Source organism: Ixodes scapularis, unplaced genomic scaffold (genome assembly GCF_016920785.2).
Source record: "Ixodes scapularis isolate PalLabHiFi unplaced genomic scaffold, ASM1692078v2 PGA_scaffold3__209_contigs__length_174095766, whole genome shotgun sequence".
NCBI lineage: Eukaryota > Metazoa > Arthropoda > Arachnida > Ixodida > Ixodidae > Ixodes > Ixodes scapularis.
Genome location: NW_024609868.1, coordinates 30,789,881 through 30,808,928, shown reverse-complemented (window position 1 = coordinate 30,808,928; position 19,048 = coordinate 30,789,881). Strand labels below are relative to the sequence as shown.

Here is a 19,048-nt window from a genome sequence, read left to right as displayed (position 1 = left end):
TCAGAGCAGAGCAGAAAGCTAGATATGAATATTATTCCTTGTTCAAAGTGTGCTATACTGTGGTGAGCATATTTACGTCTTTTTGTCAAGCAGGACACCAAAAGTACCAGTAGTGGCAGCTCGAAGCAAAAGACCAGGAACGACACCAGAAGAAGAGTCGGGTCAGCGTTCTCCAAGTAAACCACGTCAAACTTCTCATGCTTATGCGCAAACATAAAGGCCAGGATAACGGCGCTGTTCGCGATGGCAAATAACACGCAAGCATATATAGTAGCGTGCGAGCCAGTAGGTTGCCTCGGGAAGTCCCATCAGGCACTGGAGCTCCTGTAGCGGCAGAACGCAGAGAAGCAGGGCTAACAAACATCAGTCAGTCAATGACAAACTGAAACAATCTTGCAGAAAAAAATAAAGCAAAATGCAGACTTATATTTTTAAATTAGGGATCTTTTAGACTGGCATCCTTTGTCAGCGTTTGCTCACGGGTCATCAGGTGTGGGCCCTGCGCATGCGGACAAACCAGATTCGCGTGAAGTTGAAGGGATACTGACAGGGTATTTATGCTGGCCAAGGTTTTTATTTGTACAAAGCATATGAGACCCGAAGTCCTATTTCCGTCCCCGTACTCGATGTTTTATCATTTCATGTATTCGTATCTATTCACCAAAACGCTCGTTTTCACTTATTGCATTCGAGAGCCCAACTACCCAGAACACAATCTGCAGCTCGAAAATTCGTTTTCTTTCCACCCGAAAACCGCCGATCGAGAACTCGCTTGTTCGAGTCGCGCTCACTCTCTTCTCCGCGGGAACGTGCCGTTTTCTATAGAAAACGGCACGTTCCCGCGGAGAAGAGAGTGAGCGCGAGAAGAGAGTGAGCCTAGTTAGATAGTATAGACACAACCACCAAATATAATCGAACTCGTGGGTCATCGAAGGCACACACTCAATATTAAAAATATAAAAAAATACAATACCTGTGATGTACCCTTTAGCATTTCTACCACCCTCCACATCGGATCAAACAAAGGTAACTGATTAACGGGTTCAGACTTCTTAATCGGTGTGCAACCTTGTACGCGTGAAAATTATCCCGTGTCATTTTGGACGTGGAGGAGGAGTGCGCGTGCGCAGCTTTGATCGGCACTCAAGCACACGCTCCGGTGCCTTTGACTGCATAGCAGAAGAAGGTTGCCCACCAGTTATGGCTGCGTTTACATGGATGCGACAGAAGCGCATTGAATTGCGAGGTAGCCAGTCACACGCGCCCCGTCCCTCTGCTTCTTCCTGCTCCACCCAATCGCAATCGTCATATCTTGATTGGATGCGCATACAATCGCATTCATGTGTACCCGCTGCGTAGAGACGCTTTAAGCACGCGCCAGATTGCGTCGCCATTGCCGACCTTCTCTCGTCTTACCGAGATGCCGAGCCACTGAAGCGGGCGTTGACGAGCCTCCATATAAGCCCATGCTTAGGCGAAGGACACAGTAGCATCTAAAGTGGCAATAACCTGTCCTGCTGTGGCAATAATGCAGTGAAGCGAACGGAATAAGAGGAATCAAAACCTGAAGGTCGCTTATGGCGACGCCCATACACAGCTGCCTGAAAGCGTTTATAGTACGCAGTAGGTAGTTTTAATACATAATGTGTTTTAGCAGTCCAATTCTATACACTACCTCATGTTTACAAACAAACTTAAGCACCCCTATAGTGGCACACCACTGCCGCCGCAAGAAGCACCGCGTCCCGCGTCAACAAACCATTGGAATGTTACGTTGTCGGCGTCTGTGTGAGTCTGCGTACTCTTTTTCGCGTTGGAAATGTAGATTCTACGTCCTCGTAACGATGTCTTACCACTCTAGTCGCCTGAGCGAAATTATCAAGGCTCGTTACGCCGCAAAACTTTGCGTAAATAACTAGACGTGCGGCGATTCATTCGCGCGGACGCCGCAGAATGGACGCCAAAATCATAATGAGATTCTTCTCGCTATTTTCGGTCGCAACGTCGCTCGTGCCGCAAAAGTGTAGTCGGTAACGGCGATAATCGACGTCTATACTGAAAATCGGAAGCGGAAATAGACCAAGTGAATCAGGCGTAACACGTCGGTGATGGCCACTTATACCAATGATCAACATCTTGTATCGACTGTTTACACCGAGCCTAGTTAAAAGTCTTTTGACGCCTGCAATTACTTCTTATCGCAATCACCGGATGAGAGTTTGGTCTGCGGGCTGCTTTTGCTTGAACGAGCACACGACAAAAAGCAGAGAATTTTGAAAGAGCAGACGACAGTTCGAACGATCAGGCCACCGTTTGAACTTGAAGATGCACTGAATCCGCGGATGGTCCTGACAACTTGGTGGTTTTCCCTGGTTCATGTTGAAACAAAATAAATAAATCTGACGACTGCAAGTATCCGTGAATTCAACCCAAAGTGTTTCCCGCTCAAGCAATCGTAGAATTCAACCCAAAGTGTTTCCCGCCCAAGCAATCGTAGTTCGACAGGGTCTGGTTCGCCCTTTTCACGGCTACTATCCACATTCTCGGACGAACGGAGGAGGCAAAAAACACATGAAAACTGATCTTCAAACCTTTCCCGACTCTTTTGGTACAGCCCCCGTCACGGCTTTTTGACGAGAAGGTAGGGTTTTGTCTGTTTCCTTCCAAAATAACACAGGAATGCATGCCTAGCACGATGACTTCCGCCCACAGCCCCAGACCGGAAGTGCGCCCGACGCGCCACCACTGCGGCGTGACGTAACTGAGTTGAGTTCGTATGTAAAGGGGTGTCCAAAGACACTACAAAACGCACGACTCAGACAAATCGTGAAAATTGAAGCGGACGCTCTCGCTTCAATTTTCACGATTTGTCGGAGTCGTGCGTTTTGTAGTGTCCTGTTTGGACACCCCTTAAAAAAAGCCGTGACGGAGGACTGTGACGTCACGCGAGATCATAACGTGATGTGACACCACGAAGTCACGTGATGGCGTGACGTCACGAAACTCTCTGATGTCTTGTGACGCCGTGACGTCACGTGACACCATGATGTGATGTGACGCCAAAGTCACGTGACCTTACGACGTTACTTGACGTCACGCACACAGACATATCGTTACTGCAGCTTATTCACTAGACACCATGTTCTCCTTAGCTGATCTTTGTCAACAGGATCAAGCTACTGTAATTTTTTTTCCTCATTTAAACATTTACTTGCCTTGAGTCCCGAATCATGTTCATGCGTCATGATGATGATGCGTCTGATGAAGAAGAATACGAAACAATATACGAACATATATATCTCCGTTCGGTAGCGCTTGTTATCACTTGGAAAGTCTGGTGTCGGGAACCGTCTTTGATACATCTGAAGAAAAAACATTTTAAGAAATGGTTCATTTGCACGGCACCTCGGTGAACAGCCTAATTGCTATTTGTTTTATTTATTTTGAACAAAAGTATGAGGGTAGATATGAGAAAGTCGCACCGACGATGATTTCATTACCCCGAATCGTAAGATGGACACATGAAGGTAATCCAGCGACCGCGGAAAAGTATTCATAGTAAGTTGAGGATGGCAAATTTTTGGAATTCAATAGGTCTAGAAGTCTAGGTACTATATAAATATGTATATATGCTCTTCACTACTAATAGAAGAGTCTGGGAACTGGTGCAAAAGAAGGCTACACTAGGTTATGATGAGGCAACAACCCAACCCCATTGCGGCACTTAGAAGATAAAAATAATCACAAAAAACGCGTATGAAGAAAAGTAAACAAAACCATCGACCGCATGCTGAATGTTTTGGGTAGAACAGCGAGTCTGAAATTAACTGCAGATCATAACAATTTGTTATTTTTTGTTTTTTTATGTATGAAAAATGTATTTTTTAATTTTTTTTAGCAGTAGGAGTAAAGGTTTGGGTGAATAAATAATGACTGGCCAGCGGTGCCTTGTGGGGCCAATCGTTTGATGAGCCTTGTTCGGTGGGTGATCAGAAGAGTGCGACAGATGCGGGAGGACTTCGTCAAACCGTTTATTTAGACGTTACGAGCTTTTGTACACAGCATATACAAAGCAAGAAAAAATCCCCGTCCTACAAATTAGTCCAAGTTTAAGCCAGAAAGGGCCCTCTCTCTCCCCAGTCACGGGCTTTTGAGGGCCTCGACCCCCTCACTCTCGTGCGAGGATCAACCAATCATTTCAAAGTTTTGCTGGAGCCACGTGACATTCACCGTCGAATGGTTGGCAAGAGCGTCGACACTCATTCGTTAACTTGCCAACGGACAGTCGACAACTCCGTAACCTCGTCCGTGCATCCCGTTGCAGACACAGCGGCGCCTCACCGGAACCTCCAGGAACCCAAGAATGCGCAAGCCTCCAGATTCAAAAGAAAAACAACATCCCTTCCCGAGGGGTCATCCCGACAGGGGAGACACAGGAAGAAGCTCTCCAGGGGGGCCGCGTCGGCGGAAAGGCCCACGCGGTCCCTCGTTAGAAAAACAAAACTACACAGAACAACCGGGGAGGGAGCATCATACACGCCGCCAGACAAGACGACCGTCGCCCGGCCGATCGAGAAACTAGCCGTCTTTCCCAGATCCCTAGGCCTTTCAGGTTTAGTAGCGTCGGCTGAGTATGTCGTATACGAGACATCTAAATTGCTGCAAAGCATGGTTGTTTTTTCACGCGGACGTATAATTTCAACGCACTTTTTTATTTAAAAAGAAGGACGAGAAAGGAGTCTCGCCTTTTAGCGAATTCTTAAGAAAATGCCGCTAAAAAAGTTGTTGAATAATCTATAAACTATATATATAGGTATATATCAGAGTATGAAAAGTCTATAATAACACGTTTTGGGGATTTTTTTTCGAGAGAGAGACATCTTTGAAAATATTATTATGGTGGCAAAATGATACACGTTTTGTATTTTGTTAAGCGGCTTTTTTATGTCGAACATCTGTTCAAAAACGAAACTGTCACAAATTTCTTTTATCAGATATAGGCTGTTGAAAACATCCAGATCGTTGCGTTACAGGAGATCGCCTTCAAATAAAAATTCCAACTGTCTCCTCCGTCTAAGGCTGTTTCATCAAGTTTAGAAATTTTCCCAGTTCAGTGCCCACTAAATACGTCGACTTACGGTAATATCAGCGACGGCTCCCGGCTTCTGCAGTTCCAAGTGAGCGTGATCAATTCTTATTTGTGCCGCGTAGAATATTCCTGAAAACAGACCTCTCCACCCTCATTTCTTGTCCGTAAAAATAAAAATAAAAAAGCAGCAATATTTTGATACACTTAAAGGGCCTCTGACACGCCCCCCAACAAAATTTTCTTTTTCATGCTAGGCGCTAAAATGGTGCATCAGGATATCACCAAAGCATTGTTTCACTTTATAGTTGTGTCGATTTTTTATAAAAAATAGAAATACGAAGCCGATTCAAAGTTCCCGCCAGTGCACTGTGACGTAGCAGTGTACCGCAAGAGGTCGGGGAAGAGCCGTTTATACTGAGAGAGTTTGGCCACAGCCTGGCAACCACAGCAGCGTAGTCTGACAACCGGGAGATGACTACTTCCGTCCGCCATTTCGGGGCTCTGACTCATAGAAACCAGGGTTGGGCAGAAATAATCAAAAATGTATTTGGAAATACAAATACTGGGATACATTAAAATAGTAGCTAAAATACTGATACTGCAATACATGTCAAAAAGTGTATCGCGATACGTATCGGAAATACATTTTAAAAAGAGTCAAAAAGTATTTGGAAATACAAATACAGGGATACATTTTAGGGAGGGCGGAAATACAAATACAGAAATACTGATACTGCAATACATTTTTCACATTTGTTTGAGACGCCAACTGAGATGAAGCTTGAAGTGCAAGTTTTTGATCCCCAAATTACTTTCCCGTAGGCTTGGCACCTTGCCTTGAAGGTAGGGAATTCGGACGACGAGGAGTCTTCAATGGGCTCGAAAAAACGTCCATCAAGGACTGACCGCGATCCCTTAGCTGACATCCTGTCTGTCTGACGAGGGATGCGAAAAGACTTTGACCTCTAAATAAATTTTATGTCATTTTAAATCACATCAAAGCGTCACCACGCCCTGTTCAATTGTGCAACTGTCAACATTTATCACATGGCGTCACGGTGGGATGAACTGGTATTTTTTATCTGTACGTGTGGCCTTGAACATGAAACTTTACCACGCTGCTGTATGAAAGGACAATACGTACTTTCGTTGTAGGTTACCTCGTTGCAGATCGTGCAGGCAGTGTCATTTGGAATTTTCGAGAATAGTAGACCACCTGAAGCATTCTGAAACACATGTCTTATCTTCTGTTACGGTTGAAAAAACGATACCGTGGCATCCCTGTTGTGAAGGTCCTTCCTGCCGACCCTCCACCACCAACGCATGAATCGCAGTCCTCAAGTTTCGTCTTGCATACTCCGAATAGAAACCTCATGGATGGCGACCTGATATTGCCGGCACAGGTGCGAGCTCTCCGAGAAACGGCGCGCTCGAGACGAGTCGCAGGTGTACGAAGTCTGGGTCAGCACAGAGAGGCCACGTCTGAGCTCCTTCCTGGGTTCGGATCACCAGAACAGCAGGTCACGTTCACGTCGGCAGAGGACGTACCCTTGAGCCGTGCAATATTACGGGCGCAGCCGCATTCGAATATGTGTTGAACTTCACTGGGTAAGTCATCCTACAATTTCAAGCCAACCACCGCGCCAGGCTCGTGCTGCAACGGACTGTGACTCAGCTTTTCCCGCTGGGTGTACTGTGTACGCTAAGGCAAGGGAGACGGTTAGCAGCGAGCTTTGGATGCCAGCAAACAATGACTCAAGAAACCTCTACCTGAAAACCTGCGGCACAAGATGCTCCGACTCCACTCCTGGCACGCCACCTGGTTCGAGTCGCCGTGCTACGCAACACTTCTCAGAAAAGAGAAGAGGACGCATAGAAAAATAGTTTGGAGAAACGGAAGGAACTTTGGTCAGCATGGTAACAATGCCCAAGCATCTCCCTGACCCTGGTGTCCTCAGAAGTAAAAAAAAAAAAAGAAAAAAAAAAGCGTTCTGACTTGTTTTGTTTTTTTCCGGGGGGGAGGGGGGGAGTATTTCTCAAGAAATGTAACGAAATACATTTCACCCTGATTGTATCGCGATACAAAGGAACATTCAAAATGTATTCCGATACAGGAATACAGATACTGGCGGAGAAAATGTATCGCGATACAGAAATACAGATACAAAATGTATTTCTGAAATACTATCGCGATACATTTGTATCGCGATACTGCCCAACCCTGATAGAAACTCTATGCGATTTCCCAGGAATAAAGAAGACAAAAAAGTAACGCCATTTTGTGTTATCGCGAAATCCTCTGGTTCTAGCCGGCAACAAGCTCCACCCATTGGCCAAACTCCCTCAGTATAAACGGCTCTGAAGGGAGGCATCACCGGAAGTCACGTGAGTTGTGTCACTCCTCGTGCTCACCGTCACCGCGCTTGATATCGTTTTTATATTTTTGTTATTCTCCGCACCTACGCGAGCAATCCAAGCATACAAGGTTTCTTTATTTGCTTTTTATCGTTTAATGTTGCTGTAACGGTAGAAGAAGAAGAGTCGGTGCACTTAGTAAACAAGTTCTGCTCATGTTCTAGACAAAACACGTACTTTATACTCGACGTTTACTTGTACTTGGTACACTCACCAGTTCGTATTCTCTAGACGGTAAACATCTTCAGCCTGGAGAGTATCCGATGATTCGACGACTTCGGTGTCTGAACCTTCAGCAATGCGATCGGGCGTGTCGTATGCTACACATCCTAATTTCTGCGAGTGTTCTTATTTTTATTTTCAAAACTCAATAGCTTGTTTTGTGCCCAGTATGGCTCTGTACCATCGGACTGATCGCATGCACTCGTGCGTGCACTGGCTTGTACTCGCAACGCTTTCATCGTTGGTCTCCATCACGTCGATCTACTGACTTCGTCCTCAACCTTTACAGAGCGCAAACTACCAAATAGTGCAGTGATAAAAAGCTAGTGGAATTGAAACTTCGTTTTCTACAATCGCTCGTGGAGAAGACAAAGAAAAAAAAAAGTCCTAGGCGCGGTCGTAGGGAGCACGAGGAGTGACACTCACGTGACTTCCGGCGAACACAATTTAATGACGTAAGTCAATGCGTCCCTTCTGACCGCCCCGACACCTTGCTGTACACTGTTACGTCACAGAGCACTGGCGGGCACTTTGAATTTTTTTGGGGTGTCAGAGGCCCTTTAAAGCCTACACTCTGAGCTACAGTTCTTAAGATTTAATTGGATTGTGGCATCAATCACCACCCTGATACAACGAACACTCATAACTAACAAAAATATGATTGAAGCCCTAAACAAATAACCGCTTCTAAATCCGTATTTGCTAATGGCGTGCCGTTAAAAGACCTAGTTTTTTTTTTTTTTTTTCATATATAGAATTTTAATTTTTGTAGCAAAATGTCGGCTACAGCTGTTTCCATGGATTTATTTTTAATCGTTCGGCAATCGTTTTTTTCTTTTTTTCACTAGTTAAAAGGTACTGTCAGAGACCGTCGACAAGCAATGATTAGATCAGTCCGCGGAAGAAGTCAAGGAAGGTATGATATAAGACTGCAAGTTAGGCTAATACGTTTTGATTCAAACTAAAGATTTACAAAAATAAAATCTGGGTGCATTGTGGTGTGCTTTAGCCAACAGCCCGTGGACGATATCTTGGGGGTCGCCACAAGCTGCATATATCTAGGGTGCCTACAGGTCTGTGTGTTTCAGGGTGAAGACATCCATTGTTGCCCTGAATGTGCCAGCGCGTGACGCTCTCGCGCGTTCGGTGCGTGACTTTGGCGCTAAAATGGCGTCTATGCATTAGCCAAAGCTACGCGCTCGAGCTGAATGACACCAGAATGCGCGCACTTTAAAATGCATAAAACAAACATTGGGCGGAAAAATGGCTGAGATGTCACCACTCAAGCAAAAGCGCGCGTGTGTATGAAAACACTCTACATATATCAGGGTCATCAAACCTGTGTGCGTTAATGGAGCGACAGACTGTGAATGCATTGCTGCTGTCCTGAACCGATGGAGTATAGCGTTGCATCAGGACCCGGATTGGAAGATGACCTTCCACCGCAAATGATATAGGGTGCATGGCCTTGAAATTTTCTTCCGATAAGAAGTCGGACCTCGTAACAACAGCCTCAAGTTGTACGCTGGAGAGTCTATACAGTGTGAACTCTTTCTCTGAATTTTCAAATAAACCATACGAAAGCTGGGACTTGCCGTTGACTATGACCGGCTGCGCCATGACTCCTCTAACTGCGACCAGAGCCGTATATGTAGAGAGTTTGGTCAATGGGAGGCGCGGGCAGAGCCAGGGCGTGCGGCAGACTCGGAAAGAGGGCTTGGCATGCTCTCTTGACCAACCAGAAGCCGAAAAGAATCCCCTAGCGGTGGTCGCGAAAAACATTTCTGAGCCGATCGATCATCGAAGGTCTATGTTCGTATATGGTTTTAATAAGTGTGTAAGAGTGAAGTGTAGTGACTTCTTGTGGTTGAAAATAGGGTGCACGTGTTGTTTTCATCATGATCATGCAGAAAGATGTAAGAAACAGCCGGCGCGCCGTCACGGAGCGGAATGATGCAATTCGGTAATTCGGTATACACCAACTCATGTTTACAAACAAACCGGAGCGCCCCTAGTGGACGCCACCGGCGCCGCGCATGCGCGGTGGACGGTAAGCAAGAAGCCCGCCGTCGCCCATAAACATACCATTACATTGCGTTGTTTTCGGCCTCGGTGGGAGTCCCCGTGCTCTTTTTTGCGTTGGAATTGTTGATTTTACGCCCTCCTAACAATGTCTGACTACTTGAGCGGCTTCAGCAAAATTAACGAGACAAAACTTTGCGTGAATAATATGACTTGCGGCGATTCATTTCACGTGGACGCCGCAGAATGGGCGCTAAAGCCTGACTCCCACGATGAGATTCTGCTCGCTATTTTCAGTCGCGACGTCGCTCTGGCTGCAAAGGCGTGGATTCTAGCTGAGATGGTGGACTTCGATACTTAAAACCGCAAGTAGAATCGGGCATTACAAATCGGTGATGGCCACTGGTAACAATGATCAACATCTTGTGTCTACTGTTTACACTTAGCCTACTTACCCCAACCAACCTTCAAAAGTGTTTTGAGGCCTGCACTTAGTTCTTATCGCAATCACCGGGTCAACGTTAAGTTTGAAAGAGCAGACGACAGTTCGAACGCATGCGAAATGGAATGCGGGCAAGAAGCACCGCGTCCCGCGTCCACAAACCTTTGGAATGTTACGTTGTCGGCGTCTGTGTGAGTCTGCATACTCTTTTTCGCTTTGGATTTGTCAAATCTACGTCCCCATAGCAATGTCTTACCACTTTAATCGCCTGAGCGAAACTATCAAGGCTCGTTACACCACTAAACTTTGCGTAAATAATTTGACGTGTGGCGATTCATTAGCGTGAACGCCACAGAATGGACGCCAAAACCACGATGAGAATCTTCCAGATATTTTCGGTCGCGACGTCGCTCGTGCTGCAAAAGTGTAGAAGGTAGCGGCGATGATCGACGTCGATAGTGAAATTCTGAAGCGGAAACAGACCAAGCGTAAGAAGTCGGTGATGGCCACTGGTACCAATGATCAACATCTTGTATGTACTGTTTACACCGAGCCTACTTAAGTCGTTTGAGGCCTGCAATTATTTCTTATTGCAATCACCGGGTCAAAGTTTGGTCTACGGGCCGCTTTTGTTTGAACGAGCAGACGACAAAAAGAAAAACAAGTTCGAAAGAGCAGACGAAAGTTCGAACGATCAGGCGGCCGTGTGAATTTGAAGACGCACTGAACCCGCGGGGGGCCCGGACAACTTGGCGGTTTTCTCTCGTTCATGTTGGAACAAAACAAATACATCTGGCGACCACAAAGTGTTGCCCGCACAAGCAATCGTAGTTCGACAGCGTCTGGTTTACCCTTTTCACGGCTACTGTCCACGTACTTGGACGAACGGAGCGGGAGAAACACAGTAAAACTGATCTCAAACCTTTCCAGACTCTTTTGGCACAGCCGCCGTCGCAGCATTTTGACGAGAACGCAGGTTTTTTGTCTGGTTTCTCCGAAAAGAACACAAGAATGCATGTCTCACACGGCGACTTCTGCCCACCACCCCAGACCGGAAGTGCGTCCGATGCGCCACCACCGCGGCGTGACGTAGGAGAGTTGAGTTGGTGTATAAAGCGCCGGTTCAAATTCGTCCAGCGCTTTATTTCGTTCGTGCGCTCCGGTGTTATCTGTGTGACGTCCCTTCCGTGACCAAGTTCGCGTGACATCGACCTCCCAACTTTGCACCCCGTCCAAAGCGCGGAGAAAGACGGGGTTCTACGTCAAAAAGAAATAAGATCGGAAATGTTTCGGAGCTACCTCATAGACGGCACCAGCGCGTGTTCTCTCGTCGCTCTCGTCGCAAGCGATTACAAGATGTCGCAGCGCAATCGATCGCAACCAAACGAAGTGTGTGAGTCAGCTTTTCAAATTTTCGTAGTCACTCGTTCGAACAATTCGTTACACGTGGCACTGATATTTCGTTGGAGTTATCTTTACGCCATAGAGTGATAACTTCGCTTAATCGCGCGGCTTTGACCTCACGCCGATGCGGTGGCACTGCTGTCGTCACGGCGCACATGGAGGCGCTTCACGTCACGCTTGTTTTAGAGCGCAGCGTTTCCGGCTTGAGCGGCGTCGCCGTCCCTGTAGGCGTCGGCGTAACCGCGCGTTTCATTATGGGACGTTTTCGATAATGACGTCACACGTGACGTCACGAGGGTTACAAGTGATGTAACTCGTAACCGCGCGTTGCATTACGGAGTTGTTCTTATAACGACGTCACAGTGACGTCACGAAGGTCACTCGCGAAGGCCGCGACCTTTACAGTGAAAGTAACGGGAAGTTCACTCGTGAAGGTCACGACCCTCACAGTGAAGGTCACGTAAAGGTCACGACCTTCACGCGGCCTTCACAAGTGACGTCACGAGGGTCACTAGGGTCACGGGTGACGTCATGGAGGAGGGGGGGGAGGGGGAGGAAGGGTGAATGTGAGGAGGGGCATGGAGGAGGGGGAGAGCAAGGAAGATGGGGGGGAAGGGCACACCCAACTCTCCATACCCTCCCCTCCTCCTCCTCAAGAGCTGGGCTCTAATTCGGCATTCCAGGGAGTTGTAAACGTCTTTCATTTTTTTTAGCAGCGTTTTGGGCTACGCAAAGGTCAGGGAAACACAAAAGTGTTCCGAAAATAACTTATGATTCGAGGGACGCAGTAAAGTATAGTCGAGGACCACTTACCCAAAGCCCTTTTCTCGTCTACTCCCTCGGGCACTTTGAAAGCTGCCGGTTTCCCGAATTTTATGGCCTCGAGTTCCTTCGGCATCTCTTTCCTCATGAATATGTAGAGCGTGTAGTTGAGGTTGGGCACTCGTGCGTCCGGTTCGTCTCCGAAGTGGATACAAACGATGCGTTTTACGTTATATCCCGTTTTGCGGCGCTGCTCTCCCCTGAAGATGTCTCTTTCGGCATGATGAAGACGTCTTTTTTGAGTGGTGATGTTTTCGCAAACTCTGGCGACGTCTGCACCATTCTGAACCGGCAGGTGACCGCACGCCATCTTGTCGACCGTGTTGTTCTCCGAATCCCCGACTGCGTAGCAATGCGCACGAGCGGTTACACTCTATAAAACAAAAGGGGGTGTAGGCGTTACACCCTTTGTCACATATACGACACCCCAAAACTTCAGTTCGACGTACAGCGCGCTGACGTCGAACTGACTGCCCCAACTTTTGCGAGAGGGTTGATGACGTTGCCATATAACATATTAAACAGCTAAAGTACGTATCAACGTCTACAGGAAAAACAAAACAAAAAACATACAGGTTTTGCAGTTGAGCCTAGAAAACCCCGATAACGTTTTTTTACAGTTAGTCACACTTACATTAACCATTTTAATGAGTTGTACAACTCGGCTATCAAGCCGCTCGTGTAATTTGGTAGCGTCGATACAACGTTAGTGCGCTGTACATCCGACTGAAGTTTTGGGGTGTCGTATATGTGACAAGGGGTGTAAGGTCTACACCCCCTTTTTTTTTAGAGAGAGTAAAACAGATTTCCCTTCAAACATGCTGGCGGTGGGAACCGACCCAACCCAACTACGGTGTCTCAAGTTTTGGAAGTTCAAACCTTAACGAAGTGGCCGAGCCGAGTTGCGAAGAAGATCCCTACCACGCTCACACTCAGGAGGTTTGGCGCTGCCATACCGACCTTCAATTTTTCGTTTCCCCTTCTTCCGTTCACTTCACCTCATCCTTACCGGAGCTGGACAGGCTATTACGATTTTGGATCTTTCGGCCAGACTTGGGCTCGTTACTTGAAAAATGTAAATGGATTACAATTACAAATTACCGTGCCTCAAATGTAATGGATTACCGTTACAAATTACATTCGCTGAAAAGTAACGGATTACTTTACTCGTTGCGTTACAAATTACTTTCACGTTACTTTTTCCGCACACTTATCCAGAAAACAGTAACAACAATTTTTAATAATTTTCAAATATGTTCTGCAACTTTTCATTTCTCATACGCCCGTATTATGGTAGTAACAACAAAATATTGTATTTAAGAGAATGTGTGTAGCTGCACTCCGTTCACCTGTAAGCTGACATGGCACCGAAAGCTGCAACCACAACCGCCATTCCGATAGCGGTGCGCATGCTCGGTAGCAGCGTCTACATCTGCTACGAGATTCGGAGCTAAACAAGCGATCTACGAAAGCTCCCTTTTGACTCGTGTGTTTCGCCTGTTATTCACGAGCAAAGAAAAACGTGGTTCTAACGTTACAATGTAAGCCAGTGCGTAATGCAGGTGTCCCATCTTACCTTAACGTGCTTTCGTAGATAAGAGTTTGTTTTTCTTGCTGATAACAATGATTTTTTTTTTTTTTTTTGGCAAGCAAAGTATGCACTAAAACTCTAGGTTTCCGTTCTCCTTAATGCCCTGAATTCCGAGCATCTCATTAAGAGATGGTCATGGAGACGACTGACACTTCATAACCGAAAACTCGACGAATCAGAGAAATAGTGGCGGTTACGAATTATCGATCGTTAGTCGGTTCTCACTTTCATACCAATATTCGTGGAGGCCAGGGGAGGGGAGGGCATTGAGAGCGCGAGAAGCCTCCATCGCTCTCACAAAACAATAGAGGATCACTCCACCTTTACGTGTTCTCTCTTTCTCTCTCTGTCAGCGCTCCTTACATCGCCTACCCCCCCCCCCCCCCTTCATGTTGACAGGTGAGGGGTGGACTCGAGTACCATCCCCAGACAAGTAAACGAAAATAATTATCGTCCGTACCCTCGAAGACGATGCTCTTAGCCTCGCGCCGGGCACTTTTCAGCCCTGCCTCAAGAGAATGCTGTAGCGCACATCAAAGAAAGAGAATTTGACCCCCTTGCGCGAGGCTATATCGACTGTTACGCGAGTTGTAAACCTGCGAATCGAGGGGTGAGGACCCGCGTTTGATGCCTGTGCAGGTGGCGGGAGACGTCGAAATAGTTGAAAATGGTGAAATGGTGTAAAAGACAAAAACAAATCAGCACGAAGAGCTTTCTCCTGCCCGGGAGAAGAAAACACGATGGAAGGCGATGGAGAGCCTACTCGGTGTTGTCTTACTTGGTCTTTGTCTTTCGTATATTTGTACACGCCTTGCCCGTTTTTCTAGTTGCTCTAGTGACCGGTCATACGAAATATCGTGTTTTCTTTTCGGCTATTCTCCTATCCTGATGTGTTCTCTTTTGTTGAACTTGCTCTCTTTATGCTGCTGAATGTTCCGCTCGTATTTCTCCACGTACTGTATTATTCTCATATTTTTAAAAAGTAACGAGTAATTAAAGTAATCCGTTACCAATATTTTGAAACGAAATTACATTACAAATTACCCCCGAAAAAAGTAACGTGGCAATTACAAAATTACTTGAAAAAGTATCGGATTCTTGAGTAATCCGCCACTTGTAACGGATTACTTCCCAAGTCTGGTCCTTTTCCCTAGTATACGCCTCGCAAGTGGGCTCATTTTCGTCTTCTGCGCATGAGAAAGGAAATAGCGGTGACGTCAGAACGCCGAGCCCTGATTGACTGATCGCGACCCCCTATCTGAGCGTCGTCTGCTCCTTTGCAACGTCGTCTGCTCGCAACGTCGTCTGCGTCTGTCTTGCCTTTCCTGCGACTTTCGGAAGTGCAGGTCTTTACGAGCGAGCTCGGCTTCCCCTTTCAGAGAGGGCAGACGAAGTAACTCGAGCGGTACGTTGTTTTTGTCTAACAACTAGTAGACGCGCATCAAGATGGGAAGTCAAAGGACTCACTGGCGAGGTGTCCCGAGGCGCCGAGGTTTGTTTGCTAAGAACTGAGAATGGATTTGAGAGTTCCCTCCCGAATACATTTTCCCTCCTTTCGTGTGCGGGGAGAGACCTCATTCTTTAACGGCGTCGGCGGGTTGGCGCAGTTAACGTCGTCTGCTTTACGTCTGCTAGTCAAAGCGATGGCTGCTTTACCTTTCTTGCGTCTGTCGGAGATTCACCGCTTTTTCACCGGCGAGAGTCACCGTTGCCTCGGGAAACAAGGAGATAACAGGAGGAAGAAATTGACCTCTTAATCTAAAATTGATGTCAGCGATCAAAGTATAATACGGGAAGGGTTCACAAGGGTCGCGCGGGCTTATTCCATTCAGCACGCCAGCCGGTCGTGGGCGGACGGTCGCCGAGTCGCGGAGTGCCAGCTAGGCCTAACTGCCGAGCTGGCTTGGTCGCGTTCGGTGGAATCGTGGCCGTTGGAGCTTTTCCCGGGTGTTTGTGGATCCAGCATTCTTGTTTGTCGTGGACTCTTTCATGTACTTTTCACTTTTTTCTTGCTGCTTGAAGTCGGGACGCGTGAGAAGCGCGCGTAGAAAAAGAAACGTCCGTGGGTCGTCGTGACCGCGACGCTGTCGGCCATGCTGATTTGATCGTAAGAAGTGCGTAAGACAGCTTCGGAGCTGTCGTAGGATTTCATCGTAACCTGCGCAAAACTTACGAAAATTTCGTTTCGTGATTACGAATTTGTTCATAAGTTTTGTCTTACGCACATTTTTGGCATAAGATCGCTTCGTGAATCTGGCCCCTGCACTTCCGAAAGTCGCAGGAAAGGTGAGACTGACGCAGACGACGTTGTGAGCAGACAACGTTGCAGAGGAGCAGACGACGCTTAGATAGGGGGTCGCGATCAGCCAATCAGGGCTCAGCGTTCTGACGTCACCGGTACCCCCTGCGCAAGAAGCAGACGAACTTGCCCTCCGTATAGGCCTTTGTGGAGGCTCTTCAACACCCGCTTCAGTGGCTCCTCATCGCGGTAAGATAAGAGAAGGTCAGCAGTGGCGGCTGCAATCTAGGATGTGTGTAATGCGTCTATGTACCCTGCTCGATTCATTTGGATAGGTCAAAATACACTACAACGTGGTTAAAGATCGCGACATGTTGACCAGGAAGCGGGAACTATATCAATCCTGGAATCTGACACGTCAATTTGTCTGAGGTTTCCGCAGCGCGCTTAGACGCCAACTAGAATAATCAAAACCTGCGCACTTTGAAATTTTGACGTCATCACAGTGAGACCCACCGAGGACGCCGACTGGATTCGAGTGCTGCGTCGGTGCTCGCTTCGGACTCGTGTCCAATCAACGCATCGAGGGACGCTCGGCACCGGACTCGGGTGTGATGACGTTCCGGAGGAAGAGAAGGATCTTGGAAGGCCTGGATTATTCTAGTTTGTGTTGTCTCAGCGCGAGCTTGGTGGCCCAGCGACCGTAGATATTCAAGTTTCGTTTCAATGATCATCTGTGGGGACGTGTAAACGTTCCTATTCTTTTATTTCCATGAGAGTTTGTAAAGAAAACGGTTATATGGCAAACCCAGACGTGACGAAAGGTAAGGCCCCGACACCTGACAGCGTACTGTCACGTGCAACCCTTCTTTATCTCCTTGTTCTCCTTTTCTGCGCACTAATCAAAATGCCTTGACACACACTTTTGTACGTTCCAGTGTGCATGTGTTGCGATGCGTCCGAAACGCAATTACTGTTTGTTCGTTTTGCTTTTTTTCGAAAAGGCGATGAATGCCGTGCTCCTCTGACCATGCGGTCTCGGTGGCAAATGGAGCGCCCCTCTGCGGCTAAAGGCCGAATCACATAGGGCGTATTTGCCGCGTATTTACGGGCGTTTCGGCGGACGTAATCCCGACGTATAGCAGGCGTCGGGACGAGCACTTCCTCGACGCCTCGAGGTCGGCGTGAATACGCATGTATTCGGCGATCCGACCGAGACAGATCTCGGCGCTTCGTCGTACTTCGGCGTGGCGTATCTGGAAGCGTACGGCGCAGTGCCGGCCAATCAGCCCCGAGTAGAGAGCCGGAAGTTGCTCGAGGAACGGCTAGCCTAGCTATGCCGCCGGCTGGATGGCTTGACTCAGACGCCGAAACGGGAGCTCGCTTGGCGCATTCGACAGGTTATTGGCGAACTGTGCGAAATCGCTATATCTCTTTGGAATGAGCGATGAACGACTGAGACAGAAGGAATTATCATCTTTCTTGCGTGCGATGTGACACAATTATAAAAAGATGGGTTTTGAGCAAAGATCGTGGACGTCCTCCTGACGGGACTTGTTGGCAACTTGGTGATTGCAAGGAACATTTATGATACAGGCGTTAGCAAATTAGGCTTTCGCGGTTGATTAAGATTTATTATTTCTGTCCCCTTGCCGAACGTACAAATATGGCAGCCGATCTACATTTTGCTTCCTTTTATGAAACGCGCGAGTCTGGCTGCACTGCACCAAACGCCGAGGAGACGTCGATGAAAAGCGTCGTTGGTGGTTTGGCGAACTTCCCCCTCTTCCATTCTGCGAAAAAAACGCCCTCCAAATGCCGTAATTATGCCCGCTGAAACCCGCATAAATTCGTCGAGAATACGCCCTATGTGGATCGGCCTATGCTCGGCTATTCGCGTCGTGTGCAACCAAATGCGTTGTTGTGGTCGGCATTCCACGATTGATCGAAACGTTTTACACAAACCATCGAACTGTCGCTGGCAATAAGAGTATTCATTGGACGCCATCTTTGAGTGCGCTGTTCAGAGCACATGCTCAGAACGAGCTCGCATGAGCAGGCTGCTAAGACCGGCAATCTTGACGGTGTCGGATGCACATTTCAAAAGGAGTGTGGAAGCTCGCCGTGAGCACGCGCTCAGCAGCCGCGCACACAGTATGTGGCCGCAAGTGAATACTCCCTAGTGATAATGACATCACAGATAGAAACCATGTTCAGATAGGAACTATGACAGGGAGCCAACGTTACTAGATTACCTCAGTTGTGAAACTCCCGCAGAGAAGGGTAGCCGCTCCCCCCCGCCCCGCTCCCCCCCCCCCCCCCCCCCTCTCAGTCACCTCGATCCATAGAGTTGTTAATATGATGTACGCTAGAGGTTCAAGTGGCGCTAGTAAGCTGGCGCAAATTGAAGCAGACAGCAACCAGTCGAAAACGCATGACTTCCGGTCCGGTAATGCATTTCTATGAAAAAAGTGAGTGCATTTTGCATTTTCTTCCTGCGCTCGATTGTAATAGAAAATATCCCGATTATTTCGCACGTATTCTCTCGGTAGCGTCGAACATTTCTCAGTCGGGCAGACGAAATAATTGGTCAACTACGACGTTTTTGTTTGAAATTCATCCCATTAGAAACGGTGCCGAAACGGCTTCGTACATGCATTTATGTGCACAGTCGGACACTGTTAGCGCGAACTTGACGCCGGCGTTTTTCAGCATGGGGGATGTACGTGCCAAACGAAAGAAAGACATTTGGAAAGCAAAGAAGACGGCAAGAAATACGCAGTAACACTGGATTAGTAACTT

General features: G+C 47.4%; 1 protein-coding gene across 1 annotated transcript in view; it reads right to left on the bottom strand.

Annotated features, from left to right (window-relative positions):
• Positions 1-13,370, bottom strand: part of LOC120838295 (ATP-binding cassette sub-family A member 17-like) — a 37,609-nt gene extending 24,239 nt beyond the window's left edge. The window contains exons 1-2 of the mRNA XM_040208149.1: positions 13,296-13,370; positions 12,408-12,789 (exon numbers count right to left, since the gene is read on the bottom strand). Of these exons, the coding sequence (XP_040064083.1) occupies positions 12,408-12,789; positions 13,296-13,370 (457 nt within the window). The remainder of the gene's footprint in view (positions 1-12,407; positions 12,790-13,295) is intronic.
• Between the last annotated feature and the right edge of the window lie 5,678 nt (positions 13,371-19,048).